Source organism: Lepisosteus oculatus, chromosome 11 (assembly GCF_040954835.1).
Source record: "Lepisosteus oculatus isolate fLepOcu1 chromosome 11, fLepOcu1.hap2, whole genome shotgun sequence".
Taxonomy (NCBI): Eukaryota; Metazoa; Chordata; class Actinopteri; order Semionotiformes; family Lepisosteidae; genus Lepisosteus; species Lepisosteus oculatus.
In genome coordinates this window covers 6,796,883-6,815,864 of record NC_090706.1, presented here as the reverse complement: position 1 = coordinate 6,815,864, position 18,982 = coordinate 6,796,883, and the positions used below count along the sequence as shown (strand labels likewise).

Below are 18,982 nucleotides of genomic sequence, written 5' to 3'. Positions count from 1 at the left end.
AGCATAAGGATTTTTGTTTGGGCGCATGGTGTTTCTCGGATGTGGTAATAAATAAGTGCATCCTCTTGTTGTCGCTTAGTTCAGAGAAAGTTACACTGCAAGCAATGAATGATAGGTTGTAAAGTTGTAAACAGGTCTTCTTGAGCTTAGATGTAATTACTGTACCTCTAACAAAACCCTCGACATATAATTAATAGTATTATTTTTTTTAAATTATCCCTACTTGGGCTAATGCATTTGGTTATAAATGAGCAGTTCATACCAATTAAAGCGTAGCAATTGGCAAAAAAAAAACTAAACAAAAGTGACCTAGTCGTAAACCAGTATAAGTCGAATTCGTATCATTTACCATTGAGGCAGGCTGGGGAAATGTCTTTGGGACTACAAGGCAGTGGAAATACAGTAATTACTTTTTTGTAGCGCGTGATTGACATTCAGATTTTTGATTTTCAGCCAACTACGCGGCTTTGACGTCGGTGGAGCTGTCAGATTTTATAAGAAATCACAAGCGGACGGCGAGCTCAAACAACAGACCTGTCTAGGAGAGCCCGAGCTGCTAACAGCAGAGCCTTGCTTTTCAATTTGCTCTCGCCGAGGGGAAGAGCAGGTTAATCTCTCACGGCCACAGCGCTGTGATCTGTAAAAACGGCACCGCCGCCGCCTCGACACCCTGGGTGCTTTTTGCAGCCGGCAACATTGTTTTGTGGACATCCGTCTGACGCCTGTGAAATAACTGGGACATTATTCCTTCATAATGAATGCTAAATGATACCTGAGACCCCCCTCCCTCCCCCCTTCCCTCCTCATGCACTGTAGGTCCTTGCAGAAGCACAAGACAAGTTTGTTGCTCCTGGCCGTCGTTTAGTTCGGTGTGAGACACCGCCGTAGAGAAGAAGCGGCACGAAGTTTCCCCGCGCTGTTGAGCTCCGTACACGAGAACCAGCGGGCCAGCGAGAGCGATGGAGCTGTCCACCGTACCTGGGGCTGATTTCGCCGACCTGTACGCCGTGTTCCCCGCCAACGGCACCTTGCAGGAAGAGCCGAGCGGGTTCATGCCTAACGGGAGCCTGAACTACACCGAGCTGAGCACCGTGAAGAGTGCCACAAGCATCATCATCGCTATATCCATCACAGCCATCTACTCCGTGGTCTGTGTGGTTGGGCTGCTCGGAAACATCCTGGTTATGTACGGGGTGGTAAGGTAAGACACAAGACCATTATTCTTTTCTAGTTTGTCTTCAAAGCGACTTAGATTAGTACCCATTTACACAGCTGGGTATTTCACTGAAGCAAGTACCTCGGTCAAAGGTTCAACAACAAGGGTACGACGAAGCCCCACCCGGGACTTGAACCTACAGCATTCGAGAATCCTGACCTCTGCTCCACGCCTTTTACACAACTGTTTCCTATTTTCTGATTTTAGCTTTGTTTAAAAAATATTTTCATATTTTGACACCCCCTTCCCCCCCCCCCCCCAAATAAACTTTCAGAAATCACGGTTAATAAAAGATTTCATACCGAGAACATTTAAAGGTATGATGAATGGAGTAGCTAATTCTCTCCCACGTTTTCATCAGATATACAATACAGTACAGTATATCAAAATGTACAAAATTCATTCCCACTCCTTTCGCAGCGCTTGTTGTAGGAACAGGCATGCGAATTATCTGTGATTGGTATCTTCGGATTAACCGCAAAAACATATTTTTAGGTTAAGTATGATCTCATTAATAAATCCACACAAATAAACACCTTTATCTGCTCGACCCGACTACTTCAATTAAATAACAGAGACAAAATCAGCCAAAAGATATAGGACTAGTCGTATTTGACTACTTTTTCGAAGAAATCTAATCACAATTCCTGTGATTTTGTATAACAATGTCAATACAGATGATTAAACAGCGATGGCGAGCTGGATTATAAGTAATGGTACTTATAATTCAGCTCATCAGTACAAGAGTATAATACAGTACTGAATTATAGTAAATGATGGTGTCATTTCTGTACTGAATTACACTGATGTACATCAGTACATACAGGTATGTAAAATTCAGTACAGAAACTATATTTTGCACCTGTTCTAGATAACTTTCATTAAGTGTCAGTAATATGCTTCATCTTTCCCTTTTTTGAGAGTAGACAATCTTTCCCCAGATTTGTGGAATTTGATTCCGTGTATGGCAATTTTACTAAAATGTTGTACTGTTATTTCCTACTGAGCAAAGGATAGCTCGGTAATAAGTAAATAATGTCATTGGATCGCCGTGATCAACGACTTTTAATGTCACCTTAGCATTCACCTACAGAGACACGAGCTTGTGCCGCTGTGCTCATTGACTAGGGCAGCATACTGTATGCAATGCAAATTGCGGCTCTTTCTAACGTAACACTGCGCATTAATTGCTTTATTCTGCGATTAACATTCCTGATACACGAAGGTGATGCTTCAGTCCAACAAAGGCTTGGTTAGTTGCTTCAGCGAAGCGGAGCTATATTAAAATGAACGCAAAAGGTCGGTGGATAGTGATGCTGATAGTGAAAATGTTCGCAAACCCACTGTAAGTACCTGCAGGCTGGTGAGATTATACAGTATCTGCCTGGTTGTAAAGTGGACTTGTCGACAAGGCAGTTAAGCAATTAAAACCCAAAATGACTGACAGACTGAAAAGGTTGCATATACACTTGTCTCGTTAAGCAATGCTCTGCATGTTAAGTTACCCCATTAACGCCGACTTTGAAACCATATTTCGAACCGCGCCATGAAATGTATAGTACAGACGATGAACCACATATACGTTTTCGATTTAACTGGAACACTTCAGGGATCGACATCTTTCTCCGTAGTACAGTACTTCAGAGCTGTTGCTTTTAATTAAAATGAGAAGTAGCATTTAGGTCTTTACTTTTCAGTTGCGTGGATCTGGCGTCATCGGGATTTCGAATTTCTAAGCAGCGCAGAACAATTAGGACACGCGTGGGAGTGGGCGACAGTGGTGGAGGCGTTCAAAGCGTACCCTTTGTCTGCTATCCCAGCTTTATGTTTACTGTGTTATAATAAAAGATGTTTCGAATGGCATTTCTGGTTAAAGCAGTGACGGCAACGTGCGAGTTATATTTTAATGCCAAACTTTTCGAATGCGCAAATGGGGCTTTCATTTTCTATCCGAGAATCAAGGGGGCAAAACCTTCTATGATACTCAGCTGCTTGTGCTGTTTATTTAGGAGAATTTTCATGCCCAGGTTTCTTCCATGATTTGTAAGATTTGCAATGAAACGCACGAGGTTAGCTACTGCAGCGATTTCTGGACTTCGGGACAATAATGATCTATGTCAGCACTAATGCAATATTACACTGATACTAAGGACTACGTCGATGTTCAAAGTTAAATCTATGTAAATTATAAAGAGGGGCAAAGATGGTCAACTATATTTTCTAAATATTCGTTTTTCAAAATATATGTATATTTCCAAAATAATGGACATTGTGTACTTTCAAAAGCTAAAAAAAAGAAGAAATTTGTAACAGGTGTGATGATAAAAGTAATCAGTAAAATGTCTTCACACAAAAAAGCATGACTGAACCATGCTAACAGGGTAGAAAAACATGGACGTGCGTAGCACTTTTTCCATCTTGCATAACAAAATTAATCTTCCTTCAAATATTAAATTAGCTGCCACAGAAAACATCTTCGTGGAAAATTTTGCCGTAGCCTTTTCAATGTAGTACTAAAAAGTGATCAAACTTGATTTTGTTTAAGCATTAAAACAGTGATGTAACTAAAGTAAAATCACACACTTCAGTAAATACGGTCTACTGTACACATTACAAGTAGTTCATTCCATTGGCCACTAGATGTCAGTTTAGACTCCACAGTTAAAAAATTGACGCTTAATATATTCACGACCACCAGCTACGTTTTAGCTTACACATCAACTCATTTTTGACAGTTCTAACGTGGTGGATTATGTTCATTAAAACCGTCACAAGGAGCACATCTGTTGTGTGTGCACAATATTTTATTTTGTGCTGTCAAATGCTGAACTCAGATTCACTTCTTAGAAATTCAGAGTATTATTATGTGAAGCGTTTTCAAAGGAATATGACAAACACAGAGTTGAACAAATAAGCTTGTTCAGTCTTCTTGTCTACAAAACCACAATCCACACGTCCTAACTGTCTATAACACGTGGGGCTCGTACTGAGCATATTCGTAGAGCCCTGGAGAAAAACCCTGTTCATAAAGAAGGCAACTTCACATCTGAAAGCTGTGTCAGCTTATGTATGGAGGACTAAAATGACAACACTGTGAATGCAAATCTGTTGCAGATCTTGGCCATTTAGTGTGATGGATCAGAATTTAGATTAATTCTGAAAGCCTGAAAAGTCTGATTGGCATGGATGGACCTGTCCTGAAATAATTGATAAGTTCCTTATGGAGCCATTATCATCTCCCATTCGGCTGATCAGGCTTCTCAGCTGCTTTATTCGGGCACTCTGGGATCAGGAAAAACTGATGGGAAAACAGGCACTCTGACCTGTGAAGGATCAAGTGTAATAGTGGTCACCTAGAGGTGCACCAGTGAGGAGGAGGCGGTCATTGATCTGATATTTGAAGCCTTTTTTCATCTCCTGTACCAAAGAGCACAATGGCCACACTCACCCTTTTCACTCTGACAGGAATTCTAAAATGTTGGGATTGGGTAGCTAAAGGAGGTTGGAATTACTGTACACAATTCAAGCTCTTTGTTTTATTCATCTGTGAGACTACATGGTCTTTCTGCAGGGGATACCGGTGCAACATGCTTTCGTCAAACCCTTCCCTCGTCCTTCCTAAAGTACTGCAAGCATTTCCCTGTCACCTTGTCATATCTCATGCTACGCACTCCTGGTTTCACATGCTCTGCTTATTCTAGCAGTAGTGTGGCATTAATCTGGGAGGAGTTGGACCTGTGGGTGCTGGAATACAATCACCTTTTTACCTTTGCAGATATTAATCACCAACGTAATTACAACACCTGGCCCATAAATTCTTAAAAAACATCTTTCATGAAATGATCTCCCTGAAAAATACAATTTGTTAACTCTCCCTTCTTTTCAAATTAGTGGCACAGTACAGCAGTCCATTAAATGTAGTAATGCAACATGACCTGCCCCATTTGATGCAAGTCTTTCAAATAGCCCTTTTTCAAAACTTAAAAGCAGTAGATGTGTTTTAGGGAGTAAACATGGCTCAGCCGTACAAATGCAGGGACAGTGGTAATGACTGCCACTGCAACACAGTTATAGTTGAAGCTATTAATGCACTGTGCCAAGTAAAACCAAGCATCTTACATTTACTGTATGATAAATGTAGTTAGGCTTTATAATTCCCAAACTTAATGAGTGATGAAATGTCTTTTATGTGTTTTACTATAATATAGTATTTACACCATTTACACCTTGGGCTTGTATTTGTTGTTTGACATGCTTTTATTTGTATTATTGTATTGTTTTGTTTTCAGACGGTGCTATATGTAATTAAGCTTGTTCTTACTTGAATAAGAATAAAATATTCTAATTTTCCACAAAAAGAGCATTTGCAAAAGTTGATGAGTCCCCTGTGAGGTGCACTACTGCTATAAAACTCAAATCGTTTGGAGAGACACAATAAAATCTAAAACTACCTGCAAAGGTGTCTGGGACTGATGAGGGAAGGAGTTCAACATAATGTTCTTAATGTTTTTGTTGTTATAGTGTCACATTACAAAACACACGTCCAATAACAGTTTTAGAATATTACCATTAGATCATGAAAATATTTTAGTGATGTGAAAAATCTGACTTTGAGCTTTCCATCTTGAAAACATTGATCATCCCTGACAGCTTTATGTCAAATTACTAGTAGTGCCCCTAGTGGCTAATCAGTTTTTTCTTGGAAGGTATTCAATAAAGCCTCACACTAAACTTCATGACCCACAATTCCAGCCATGGTGACTATGGTTGACCCCATGTGCATTTTACTGCTCTGAAGAATTACTTCAACCTGCTGGAAAGGCCAATTTCATTATTAAGACTATGTAGTTACTAGTTATGAACGCTGTACATTTAAGATATTGGACTTAGTGAAAAGAAGGCAGCATTTGAAGCTTGTAGATTATGTCATCAGCAAGAAGCATGCAACATAGCAGTGACAGCAACCACTTGTTTATATCATAAGGCATTAAACTAGTCACAGTAAATTCTAGAGAGGGTGTTAATCAGATGTATTAGAACTGGTCTGTTAATGAATATTGCCTCAATTAGCTACAGTAATAGTTAATCCACTATACACAGCAGTGAAAACATACAAGAGTTGCAGGATTAATATGGCTGTATTGATTCTAGGCTTTGCCGAAAGAGATACGATAAAAACTAATGAGTGACAAGGCGTGGAAATCGAATCAATTTATGGGTGCATGCTTGCACTCGAAAAGCATTAAGCACTGAAGTCACATATTTGAGATCTTTCTTAAAAAGGAGCTTACGCAGAATACACCCTGTATCATTTCCTATAACAGCTCGGTCACTGTAATTTCCTTTTACTCTACTCCACATCTGCTAGTTAAAGCATCAACCTGCCTAGAGCTGTTTTGGCAACAAGCCGTGTGAAATAACAGAGAAATCTAAGAATGGATACTGAGCAGTAACCATCTATCTCCTGTTTTCTCCAGGGCACAGTTTGCGTTTGCACTATGTCTCCTGAAAGGGTCTTCTAATGTAACCCTCATAATATAATGTATTATGACTGAGAACACAAACATTCTTAAACGTTCTTTGAAGACATTCTGATTTGCACATATATTATAGCAACCAAACCCAAAAAGTGAATTTGAAGACCGTTCTTTACAATTGCCTTATAATTCGGCAGCATAAAGATAATTAAAAAAATCTTGATCATATATCCACCCATTTTCTGCTTCCTCCAATTCAAACTTGCAGGGGAGCTGGAGTCTGTGCCAGCAAGCAGTGGGCGCAAGGCTCGGTACACCCTAGACTGGATGCCAGTCCATTGGAGGGCACACACAGACAAGCACACACACTCACACCAGGGCCGATTTTCCCAGAAGCCTGCCTGTATGTTTCTGGACTGTGGAAAGAAACTGGAGCACCTGGAGAAAGCCTTCGCAAACACAGGGAAAACATCACAGATTGGGAATTGAACCCAAGGTCTGCGAAAATTGGAAGAAGCAGTTAGAAAATGGATGGAGGGATATTGATCATATATATCTACAGTATATATACAATAAAGATACAGTCCTGTACTAAACCAAGGCCGACAACAAACTGTATGGCAAATTGTATTTTCAATAAGGATGGTACACCAAAAAATCGAAAACTGTATCACTTACAGACACATATCATTTCTTTAGGTAGAATAGGCTAAATGGAGATTATTCATCCCATAGACAAGCTAAAACATAAAACCGACAATCAATGAAAATCTTATTATATTTCATCTACAGTATATTGCCCAACTCAGCAGCTGCCTGTAGTGGTACATCTTAATCTCCAGTTTCTGCAAATAATAGAAATCTTCAGTTCAGCCAGCTGTTGCACTTCACATATTGTAATGTGAGGCTTTGGTGTACTTTACTACAGAATGTTTCCAAAGCCTTCAAAATCTAAAATACATGTTGAGAATCCTGTGGGAGAATAATTGTAATAGTATGGTTTCTAGCTTCAGGAGGATAGTTTTGTATTTCAGGCAGGTTCTGTTATCAGACTGCAATTTTTATTTTGTAGTCAAATTCTACTTTTTAAAGACCAAAGCCTGTGCTGTGAAATAATACCACAGTTTGCTGGATTTCTATTTACTCCTGTGCCTCTCTGGAATTATAGGTTTTATTTGGATAGTTTGGTAATGGATTCTTATCAACTTGCAACATTTGCATCATCACTCTTAGGAGCTAAAATGCAGATAGTGTTTAAGCCCGCTGATCTTCAATTCTCATTCATAACGATTTTGACTATCCTTAAGGAGCTCTAAAGAGCAAAAATGACAACCCCCAGTCTGCGCCATTATGAAGAAACTGTGTGTAAGATATTCACATAAACATAAGAATGCGTTGGGTCACAGAGGGAAACTTCACACAAATGCTATGAAGCAAGCCATACCAATTAGTGTAGCAGTAAATGTGCCCTGTGAATATACTAAGGTAATTTTTGAAGAATCTCTGGCCTATAAACATTCAGACAGATTCATTAAATATAATGTAAGCAACAACAAGGAATAATAAAAGATACATTTCAAGTTATGATGTTATGATTTTATTCCTCAGAAATATAACACAGTAGCAAAACATTTGCATCACAACTTTAAATAAAAAGTAATAATATACAAAATAGCCACATTAAATCAATGCACCTCAAGCACTCAGCAATGACTGCATTTTCAACCAACTTATCAATATTCTGCCACTGAAATATTGGAGAGAAATTTTCAGTGAGGCTGTACAGGTAAAGTTATTGAAAGGAAATGGAAAAGCAACTTCATCTGTCCTAAAATCAATTACCTAACTGAAGTTTTCAAGTGAGAGAGGAGCAATTTACTGCGTCATGAACTGGATATTACTGTTCCATTATACAGAAGAGCGATAGAGAGCTTCAGAAATACTGTAATTCACTGCTGAACCTTAGTTAGATAAGACGCCATTGTGAACTGTAAAAAGAGGAATAATACATACCAAACAAGCTATATAAACTGAACAGCCTTATTTACAAACTTTGTGTTCTTATCTCCTTTTTCAAAATACAGTAGGTTTTGCAGCGCAGAGATCATGATTTGATCCTCATCAGAGTTGCTGTGTAATTTGCAGCTGAGCTTAATTAACAACTGGGTAAAAACTATTAACTTTGGACTGTATTTTGATATGGTTAAAAGTAAAATGAGAAATGAGGCAGCATGCATGACTACGTGGACAGCACACTGCTACTGCAATCACATGGTAAATGCTTCATTAAATGCTGTGATTCGTCAGGCAAAAGAAAAAAGGCTACCAGAAGAACAAACAGGTGTTGTGAAGGGTAGAAACAGGGCTCTCCATTGGTGTTGGTCATTTCAGGAAGAACTGCAAAAACTGTTCTTTAAAGATGTGATGAACAAAAAAACCAAGGTCTTTTTCTAACAGCTCCTTCTGGGAACAGAATCTTTATAATGCTTCCTTTTCTTCTAAGAGCTTAGAGGTTTGCATAAAAAAACATACAGCAGTGGGACTGACTGAATCAGTTGTGTTTTAAATATTAATGAGTCTGCATGATTTTTCTTCTAAAATCATGCTTTTAGCTCAGCAAAAGATTGCCACCCTGCCTCCTGCTGATCAGTTTCCAAACTTTTCCCACTGTTTTAATTCTGAATTGAATTGATCAGTACTTTTGTTGTGAATGTTACTCTATTTATTTGATTTTCTATGTATAATATTGTCATAATAATGATTCATTGTATCTACAAATCGGGCTAATGATTCATCGTATCTTTTTTAAACTTAAAGCAGCCCAAAGTGCTTTACATCCAAAACTGAAGTGCTGCAGTAACCTGTAGGTCAAATACTGTATGGTGGCCATTTTGCACCAGCAATCCCACTACATATCAGGAAGAGAGGAGAGAAATTATTTTTTTCTCACACATGGTGAAATGAAGTCAGGACCCCAAAGTTATCATCCCTTCTTTTCTGAATAGTGCCCTGGGATCTTTAATGACCAGGTCACAACCTTAGTTTAACACCTCATCCAAAGGGCAGTGGCTCCTACAGCCATATATTCCCAGTCACCTCACTAGGACAAGGGCTAGGGCTTTTTAAATGACCTTTCAGAGGGAGAAGTACCTCATGCGTGTTCGCCAACACCAATGATTTTCCTTAGACACCTTGCATCTTGACATCTGAGATCTGATGAGAGCAGGCCTCAAGGTGGCATTGCTACGGTAACGCATGGTAGCATGACTATGGCATAGCAAATTGTGTTATAGATAAGAATTAAAAAAATAACAGGTGTATAATGGTTTTATCTTGTAAGCTTTTCGATTACAGCTTTGAAGACACTTTATGTCTCCTTTTCACTGAGAATAATGAATTAGAATGTAATGCTTAACAGTCCATGACAATAGTACCCAAAGGGTCTAGTAGTTTTGCTCCTAATGATTTATCCCATTGAAAACACTTTTTTGAATGAACCATTTCACAAATGGTTACCTACTTCAAACTGGAGATAACTTTATTTTTCTTCAGATGTTTACTTTTGTATGCATTATAGGAAGAATGTATTATAGACACATTTCATAGTGGTATGATAGTTTTTTTTATTTTGTAGTAGCGTAGATTGTGCTCTAAAATATTTCTATCAAACGCATCTGCCTATATAATAGATATTATAGAAAACTAAGATATTCCCTTCACTTTTTATTACTAGATAAGAGATTCTATTGATAAGAGATTAGAAGGTAGACGGTAGTTTTATAAAAATAAAGTGAGATAATACTACAGTATACTAGTGTTTTTTCATTGCATGAATATAGGCAGGCTTTAATTGAACCTAGCATCATCAGTCACAATGGAAATTCTGTTCATCCTGTTGCAAAGGACAATACAAATTAATACACCTGCAGTGGCTTAGCTACAGCATGTCTACATGAAAACACAACTATGGTCTGATCCTTTTGAACGTGGCAGCCATCTCATTTAAAACTGTTCTTGTGGGTCTTAGTTTGTACAACCACACTCAAAAATCAATGATCTTTAGTCACATATTACAATTGGTATTTGATAAACACCATAATTTTTTTATTTTCCAAATAAGGTTTAATGTCTCTTCTACTTTAGAGACTAGTGTTTCGGTTTGTTGGTGATAAATGGCAGCATGTGGTCCTGAGACTCAGACTTTATGCAAGCCTGGGCTTCTGTTGTCCTGATACAACTATCATGTTAATCTATCAACTATCATCAATAGTCTATCTATCGACTATCATCTTAACATAGCTAAGCCAAAATCTGCACATGACATTAACTCTGGGTATTGTTAAGACATAATGAATATGTGTATACTGTAATAAAAATAAACTGACAGAACAACCGGGTTTTGTGCCAGTTTTCATTTTCTTTTCACCTGTGCAACAATTCTGCCCGAGGAAAAATGCTTCTTTGTTTCTTATTGTACTTCACACCTACGCACCTCCAAAGTTAACAAAATGAGAACAGCAGTAACATAATGTACAGTACCAAGTGCCTGCACAACATCACCTTCCTCTCCGAATCCGAGAAACAAGGAATCTGTATCAGTGCTGTAATAAAGAGGTCACAGCACACTGGCCTCCATTACTTACAACTGAAAAGCAAGAGAAATGAAAAGATCGATGACTAAAGAGTAAGCTGACTGAAGAAATGAATATTCTCCAACTTGATTAAACATGGATTTTACTAAGCTTCCCCCTTGTTGTGCACTGAAAGACTCTTACACATGGAAAGACTTAAAATTGGATTACTAAGCAGGAGTGAGGAAAGCAGGCAAACAAGTCCAGAAAATGGTCCAATGTAGTAAATCCGGGGCACAGTCCAAAGTTCAAAACCAGGGAATCCATCCAAGACTAGACAATTAAAAACAGGTACAGGGACATGGAACAAGGAGATTAAAAACGGAGTGACGAGGTCAGGCGCTCCCAGCCCCGGACTCAGCTGGTCAGGACACCGTTCGGAAGCCTATGCCTTCAAGCCGTGGATTTGGGGCGACTTGATGCTAGGCGGAGCTCAGGGTGTCCGTCTTCCAATGCAGAGCCCCGAGCTTCCGGAGCACTGGGTTTAAATAATACTGTGAATCCAGGGACAGGTGTACGTGCTAATGAAACAAAATGCAAAAAGAGTCGGAGCGCCCTCTAGAGGAGGGATGATGATTGTGACACCTGGTGCTAGAACAAACAGGAAAGGTGGTTGAGTGGCCTGTGAATCAAAAGCATTATCCTTCAGTAGTCTTGAACTGTTTTTCTGAACAGCACCTTCATGACTGAAAAAGAGATGACCCAAATAAAATATCTGTTTACAATTTAGTGCACAACTGACATATCAGGTCTGAAAAGACAAAACGTATGCCCTGAAAAAAGAGCTCTGGTTTAGTGCAGAGTATTAGCAGCAAACTTGCAATTTTATATACAAGTTTATATCGGCTGTATACCAGTATAAAGTCACCTTTAACATCCGGAGAAACGAAAGTAGCTCATTTCCAGTCTCAAGGTCACTCTGTGCGTGCTCTTGGACGACACTAACCCACTCGGTAAATTACAGAAGCCGAGGAACAGCAGATCTCCTGAAGAATGGCTTAGTTAACCACTATAAATCAGTTGTATCTATGTGCTATTTTGTCCTATTAAAATTGGCTCTTGCATCTGTAATGAGGAACACAGATTGAAAACGAAAAGGTCACCCAACCCATTTTCTTCGTGGCTGTTCACTGTTTAAAGTGTTAATCTGAGAACACGCCAAGTGCTCTGTGAGGTCCCTTGAATCAACTTATATTTTCCCCAAGGCTATATTGATCATTCATTCCTTTCCCAGTGATTAAGTCAAAATCACCTTCTACCTCTTCATTAACAATGATAAAGTGACTTGACTTCTTATACTGATTCCAGAAGGCTCTCGTGGTTTCAGGAAAGCAGAGCTCTTTGAGAAATAGGTTGAGCTAAGAAACAGCAGTAAATAAAAATCAAAATCAATTACCAACTCAAATCATTTTTCAAATAAAAAACTTAAAGATGCTTGTTATTTGCTCTTGGGGATTTTTGGCTAAAAACATTTGTTGGAATAAATCAAAGCATTACTTTTACAAATACAGTAAGTGCTCCCCTTCTTTACTTTTAGTCATTTTTCCATGAAGATGGTCCAGTCTACTATGCACAAATGATTTCTCTGAAGCACATTCACTACCTGGCATTGCTGACCATTCAAAGATAAAATAAATCTAGCAGGGGCAGTGGCATATGCTGTTTTCTTTCCAGTCAATTTAATTGCAGTTTTTTTCTGATTTGATGTTTTCTGTGCGACTGCACATTATTTCAGCTTTTTGTAAACAGTAAATGAACAACTAAGCATGCAGAGATCATAAGGGCTTAAAAAAATTAAAAATCAGCTACAGATGAATGTCTATCAAGAAGGTAAAATCATCCATTAAGAACATTTATTCATAAACAGAAAATCCATTTCACATTAAAACCTTCACTTAAGTCTACACTGAAAGACAGTCTCAGCTTTTTAATGAGTTTATAAAGTCCTGCAATTTGCGTCACAGATTCTGAGTTGAAAAGCGACAGTATTCAAGAAATATGCATGACCCCCACTGGGGCACCAGGCTGCCTTTGATTTAAAAATCAGATGGTGCAGGAGGAGAAATTCAACTTTCATAAATCTGATGGGGTGTAAGAAATGTGACATTTTTATTAGACTGGAGTTGAAACAGTTATACTACTTTCCTTTAATTTAATGTTCAAAACAAAAGGAAACTTACGAAACAATTGTTTTTAAAACAATTTAAAAAAAATGTAGAATGTTTTGTAAATTGTAAATCAGAGAGAATTCAGATAACACACCAGCTAGAATGACCTCCAGATTGTAAAAACGTGACAGACAGAAGGATTCGAATCAGGCTTCGAAACAGGAAGAAGCAGTGGAGGGAATGAAAGACCTGGTACAGACCCTGCATGACATGAGGAAGCTTCCACGAATTGCCAGGCTGGAGTTTCAATTCTGGGGACTAGAAACCACCAGCAAGACCTGTATTACCTGACGAAGAGGACAACTGCAAGTTTGTCAGCGCCACTCCTCCTAGTATTTGAGATTTTAAGGCAGAGACATAAGATTTGTTTCTTTAGGGGGCAGAGAATCAGTAATCCTAGTGCTTAAATTGGGAGAAAGGGGTGCAGTGCAGAAAATGCTTTGTAGAACTCAACCAGTTGGAGATCTGGACTAACCGATTTGACCGTTTGCACAGAGTTGATCACCTGAATGAGAGAAGAAGTAGTGTTTCCACTGAACAAAATAGAACACATCTGGAAACACATGGGTCTCTGGATAATAAGGTATTTAGGAAGGTAGGAAGGTGTGAACTACACAAAAATTTCAGCCCAGAATATCACGATTTATGGACTGAATCTGATTAGGGAGATTAGGTCAGGCATCTCTACTGCTTGAGCATTATAGTTCTGATGAGTAGAATGATAGATTCTACACTATATTTCTATATTCTATAGATTTTCCACATTTTCCACTGTGGAATTCAGAGTTAAAATGCCGAAATTAAATAAGAAAAAGGACTTTAACAAAATACAGTACATGGACCAAACAAAAGGACACCTTGAGGTTTCTCCAAGAGCAGAACTGTTATCAAACTGCAGGCCTGAAACAGATTCAAGTGCTACTCCCTCTGAAAGACCAGCTGTAGCTCTGGTATGGACTTTCCCTTTTACTGTCAGTGGAGAGGTTGATGCAAACTGAACATATAACAAGGGCTTATTAGAATTGACAACAGCACTGGAGCAGAAAAATCTAAAGGATACTGTATCCTTTATGCCATATTTAAATTATAAGATAGTATGTAACAGAAAAGGAAAACCTTTGGTGCACAGTGACTTAATTGGTTTACAAGCATGTTGTCAGGTATGAAGAGATCTGACCTTCCTCACTATTTATACCTGAAGATGGTAATTATATGGAAACCTGACATAGTTGTCTTCATGTGTGTTCGTACAAGAGTTTTAGCAAGGGTAATTATTGAGTCGGCATCTGAGGGCACTAGACAAAAACAAAATAATTGCCTTTCTAAATTTAAAATTCAACTGTACCTAATACTTAGCATTCACAATTTCAGAGGTAAAACACAACTCTCAAGGGAATATGCTGAAGGAACTTTATAAATTTGCGATGGCCAGGTAATTTATTTGCATTAGCTTTAATTTGAAACCATTTAAATAAAGTCAGTGGGAGCTAAAGTGTGGAGGAGAACTGATGAAGTTGTGTCCCTTGCAGCAGGGCTCTCAATTTATAAACATTTTCAGCAGAGAACAGAAGGCACTGCTTTAGTCCCACAAGACCTCATAATTAGCTGGCTCCAAACTCAACTGCTGAGACAGGAGCACATGACCATTTCCATGTACAGAACCGGGTTCCGTGATACTGGAAGTGAGTAAAATTGAATGGGGGAAAAATACGAGCCATTTTAACTACATAAGCTTTTCATTATAAAGTCGATTTCCATACTTCACAAAATAAGACCTTACACTCCAAAATTAAAATGGATTTCCTGTGGTCTGTTTGTAAAACATCTGACATTCAGTCACAGATTCACTCATGCAAAATGCGCCTTGAAAATACAAGTGAAGAATCAGCAGTATCTTGCACTTTGGAAGGGAAGTGAGCCAGAAGAAATGAGTGTTGTTCCCCCTCTCAATTTTACCTTTACAGTACAGTGGGTAATGGTTAGAATTTTACAAAAAGAAATGCTGCCTCATCAATAGCACTTGACTGATGCTGTGATTATGTGCCATTTCTACACTTAACAGACTGATGCCTATAAACTTTAGGTGCCATTAACTGGCTTCATTGTCTATTACAGGATAAGAAATACAGCTGTTGCATCTAGAACCAATATGAAGTAAACCATGCATTGTTCACAGGACTGTATTAAATAACTCTGCATCTGAGTCCAATTCAATTAAAATTCAATGCCACAAATCTTCTGCACAGGTTGTGCTCAGCAATTCACTAGTTCAAGCCTGGATCTCTAGCTTGTCGTATTGGCTTCAGCTGGATCACTGACCATTATTGCTAAGTGCGAGTGCACAATTAGTTGATATAGGGTTGGGATTAGCCATCCTGGACTCTTCCCATCAGACATTTTGACTCCAGACCATCTGTTTTCTAAATCTTCCCCAAAAGCTAATGCTACTCATTTAGTAAGGCTTCAGCTCATGCTAGCCTCCACCAATTCTATTAAGCTGCCAAGTTCATTACACATACATGCAGATACACACACAGAGTTTGTAATCGTAATGAGCACACTTTGTCCACTGACAAAGAAGGAAAACAGCATTTGAAAGTTACCCATTAATAACCACATTCTTTTTCATTGTTGGAGAATTTATGACCATGCATGTTTTGGGAATGCCACTCAGACTACATGTTTTAAACATGTCCAAAATCTTTTATTTTGTTTCCACTGTATTCTTTTTGTTCTTTTGCATTTTTATTCCTTAAACAGATACACCAAAATGAAGACTGCCACAAACATTTACATCTTCAACCTGGCCCTGGCAGATGCGCTGGCCACCAGTACCCTCCCATTCCAGAGTGCCAAGTACCTGATGGACACCTGGCCCTTTGGAGAGCTGATCTGCAAGATTGTAATTGCTATCGACTACTACAACATGTTCACCAGCATCTTCACCCTCACAATGATGAGTGTGGACCGCTATATCGCCGTGTGCCACCCCGTCCGAGCCCTCGACTTCCGCACGCCCATCAAGGCCAAGATTATCAATGTCTGTGTGTGGATCCTGTCCTCAGCCATCGGGGTGCCCATTATGATCATGGCCGTCACCAAAGTCACAGATAAAGGTGATTGCTTCCCCTGATAATTACCTGAATGTCTTTATATTGCAATTGCGTGAAATGCATTTAATTATTAATTGATTCATTTTCTAACTTCTTTCTCCAATACAGGGTTGCAGAGCCTTGAATATGCTGACCATAATTCTGCTTGGTACTAGACTAGTACATTCCACTGGTTTTATCCACAGTAATATAGCAGCAGTTGGTGGATGTGTAGAGGGATAAGCAAACAAGCAACAGACTTCCAAAAACCATACACTCAATTCTGCATTTTTCACTCTTTCAATAAACATCTCTCTCACCCCTCTTACAAAACAAGTTCCTCACCATCTGAAGAAGTGAAAAGGCTTCATTATCAAAGCTGGTTTCCCTTGCCTCATTGTAGTTAAGATGCAACAGCAAAGGAATTAATAAGCAGTGAAGCGTAATTTAAAGTCAATTAAGAGTCAATGCTTTCATGGGTTATCTGCCTTCAGAGCCTAGATTTACTGTCACTGTTCATACTTTTTATGCTAGTAAACAAAGCACACATACTTTGCAGTAAGTAAATAAAGATGCTTTGTCTATTACTATATTAATAGAGCATACAGTCCTCCAAGTGTGCAATGAATATAATATTATTCTGTTAAATGCTGTCTAAGTTATGTTTCCATCATGTTTAAAGAAATAAGCAAATGTACTAAGGACCAATTCATAAAACATTTATAACCACACCCAATTTACAAACTGCTTCTAAACATTAAATTTGCAAAGCATTTCATAAATGAATGGATTTTCTCAAAATTAATGGAAGCTGAGTCAGCCTAAGAACTCAGGATGCAGCAACATGCATTTTTACTTGCTGTTCATAGCCAAGCCTATAACTCTCGACTTTCCATATTTCAGGAAACATTGTGTGCATGCTGAAATTCCCTGATCCAGACTGGTACTGGGACACAGTAACGAAGATCTGCGTCTTCATCTTTGCCTTTGTGGTGCCTGTGCTAGTCATCACCATATGTTACGGGCTGATGATCCTGCGGTTGAAGAGTGTGCGTCTGCTCTCAGGATCCAAGGAGAAAGACAAGAACCTGCGCCGCATCACCCGCATGGTGCTCGTGGTAGTGGCAGCCTTCATCATCTGCTGGACTCCCATCCACATCTTCATCATCGTGAAAACCCTGGTGGAGATTGACAAGAAGAACCCCTTCGTCATCGCCAGCTGGCACCTCTGCATTGCCCTCGGCTACACCAACAGCAGCCTCAACCCAGTGCTCTATGCGTTCCTGGACGAAAACTTCAAGAGATGTTTCCGAGATTTCTGCCTGCCCTTCCGCTCCAGAATGGAGCAGAACAGCTTCACCAGGGCCAGGAACGCCACCCGCGAACCCATCTCAGTCTGCGCGCCTTCAGAAGCCGGGAAGAAGCCAGTATGACTAGACATGGACCGCCTGCCCCATGGGTCTCGTACCCGGAGAGTGCAACAAGACCTGCAGTCAGAAGTCACACAGATCTCCACCACAGAGTTTTAGCTCTAGAGGACCCCCAGCCCCCACAGGAGTCTCCACGTGTATATGACCATCACTGATTATCCCAAGTTATCTAGAATTCTTCCACTCTTTTCCTGCCAGGAAATGTTCCTAGGAGCTGCTTTCAGAAGGAATAGGACAATCTTTCATTTTACATGTGCCCTCCTAGATCTTGACCTTACAAGGAGGGTAGAAAGTGGGGGGGGGGGGGGGGGGGACAGAAGAAAGTGCTTTTTCATTGGTGCACATTGCTAACAAATACATCAACAACTATTTGCACATGACGTGGTGGCTGGAAGGGAAATATCAGAAACTTTAAGGGAACATTCAGTGAACACTTCTGCAAGGCTGACAGGGTAAGACTCAAGCACACAGACTACATTTACTGTATAAAATAAAAGCAATGAAATTAATCAAAGTCAGTAGTGTAATATATATATACAGTGTATAATATACAGCATATTTGCTTAGTAGAGGTATTTTAAAATTTAGCATGCAAGATTGGGATATTAAGGAAAAGTCTGATTGCTCTCCAAAAGCTTGCAGATACTTAGGAACATTTTATAGCTTGCATTTCCTAACCTTTCTAAAATACCAGCTAACTTATTTTCTTATCAGGCTTTGCTTTGAAACCAGAATAAAAGAAAAAACAGAGGGTGGAAGATGAAAGTATGTTGGAAGAAGAGAAGTAAACAGTATATGAGTGTGGGCAAAACAAGTCCATGTGACTTCTCCTGTGTCTGTTGAGCGGGCAGGTTTGACAGCATGCAGCAGTGCTGTTCTAACGGCGAACCAAACAATTCAGATGGTGTTTTAATGTCCCTGGCTTACAACTTAGGTCGGCCTCCTCCTCACGATGTGTGAAAACTTGT

At 39.2% G+C, this 18,982-nt stretch overlaps 1 protein-coding gene across 1 annotated transcript; it reads left to right on the top strand.

Moving 5' to 3' along the window:
• Positions 1-268: 268 nt before the first annotated feature.
• On the top strand, positions 269-18,320 carry oprd1b (opioid receptor, delta 1b). The gene is made up of 3 exons (XM_006631267.3): positions 269-1,201; positions 16,253-16,608; positions 17,488-18,320. The coding sequence occupies exons 1-3, from the start codon at positions 960-962 to the stop codon at positions 18,015-18,017; spliced, it is 1,128 nt and encodes a 375-aa protein (XP_006631330.2). The 5' UTR covers positions 269-959; the 3' UTR covers positions 18,018-18,320.
• The last annotated feature ends 662 nt before the right edge of the window (positions 18,321-18,982 follow it).

What these genes read in the sequence shown, in the direction of transcription:
- oprd1b (XM_006631267.3), top strand. Translation starts at nt 960, where the DNA reads ATGGAGCTGTCCACCGTACCTGGGGCTGATTTCGCCGACCTGTACGCC. An exon ending in GTTATGTACGGGGTGGTAAG is followed by an intron (nt 1,202 to 16,252) that starts GTAAGACACAAG and finishes TTCCTTAAACAG; the next exon opens with ATACACCAAAATGAAGACTG. An exon ending in CACCAAAGTCACAGATAAAG is followed by an intron (nt 16,609 to 17,487) that starts GTGATTGCTTCC and finishes TCCATATTTCAG; the next exon opens with GAAACATTGTGTGCATGCTG.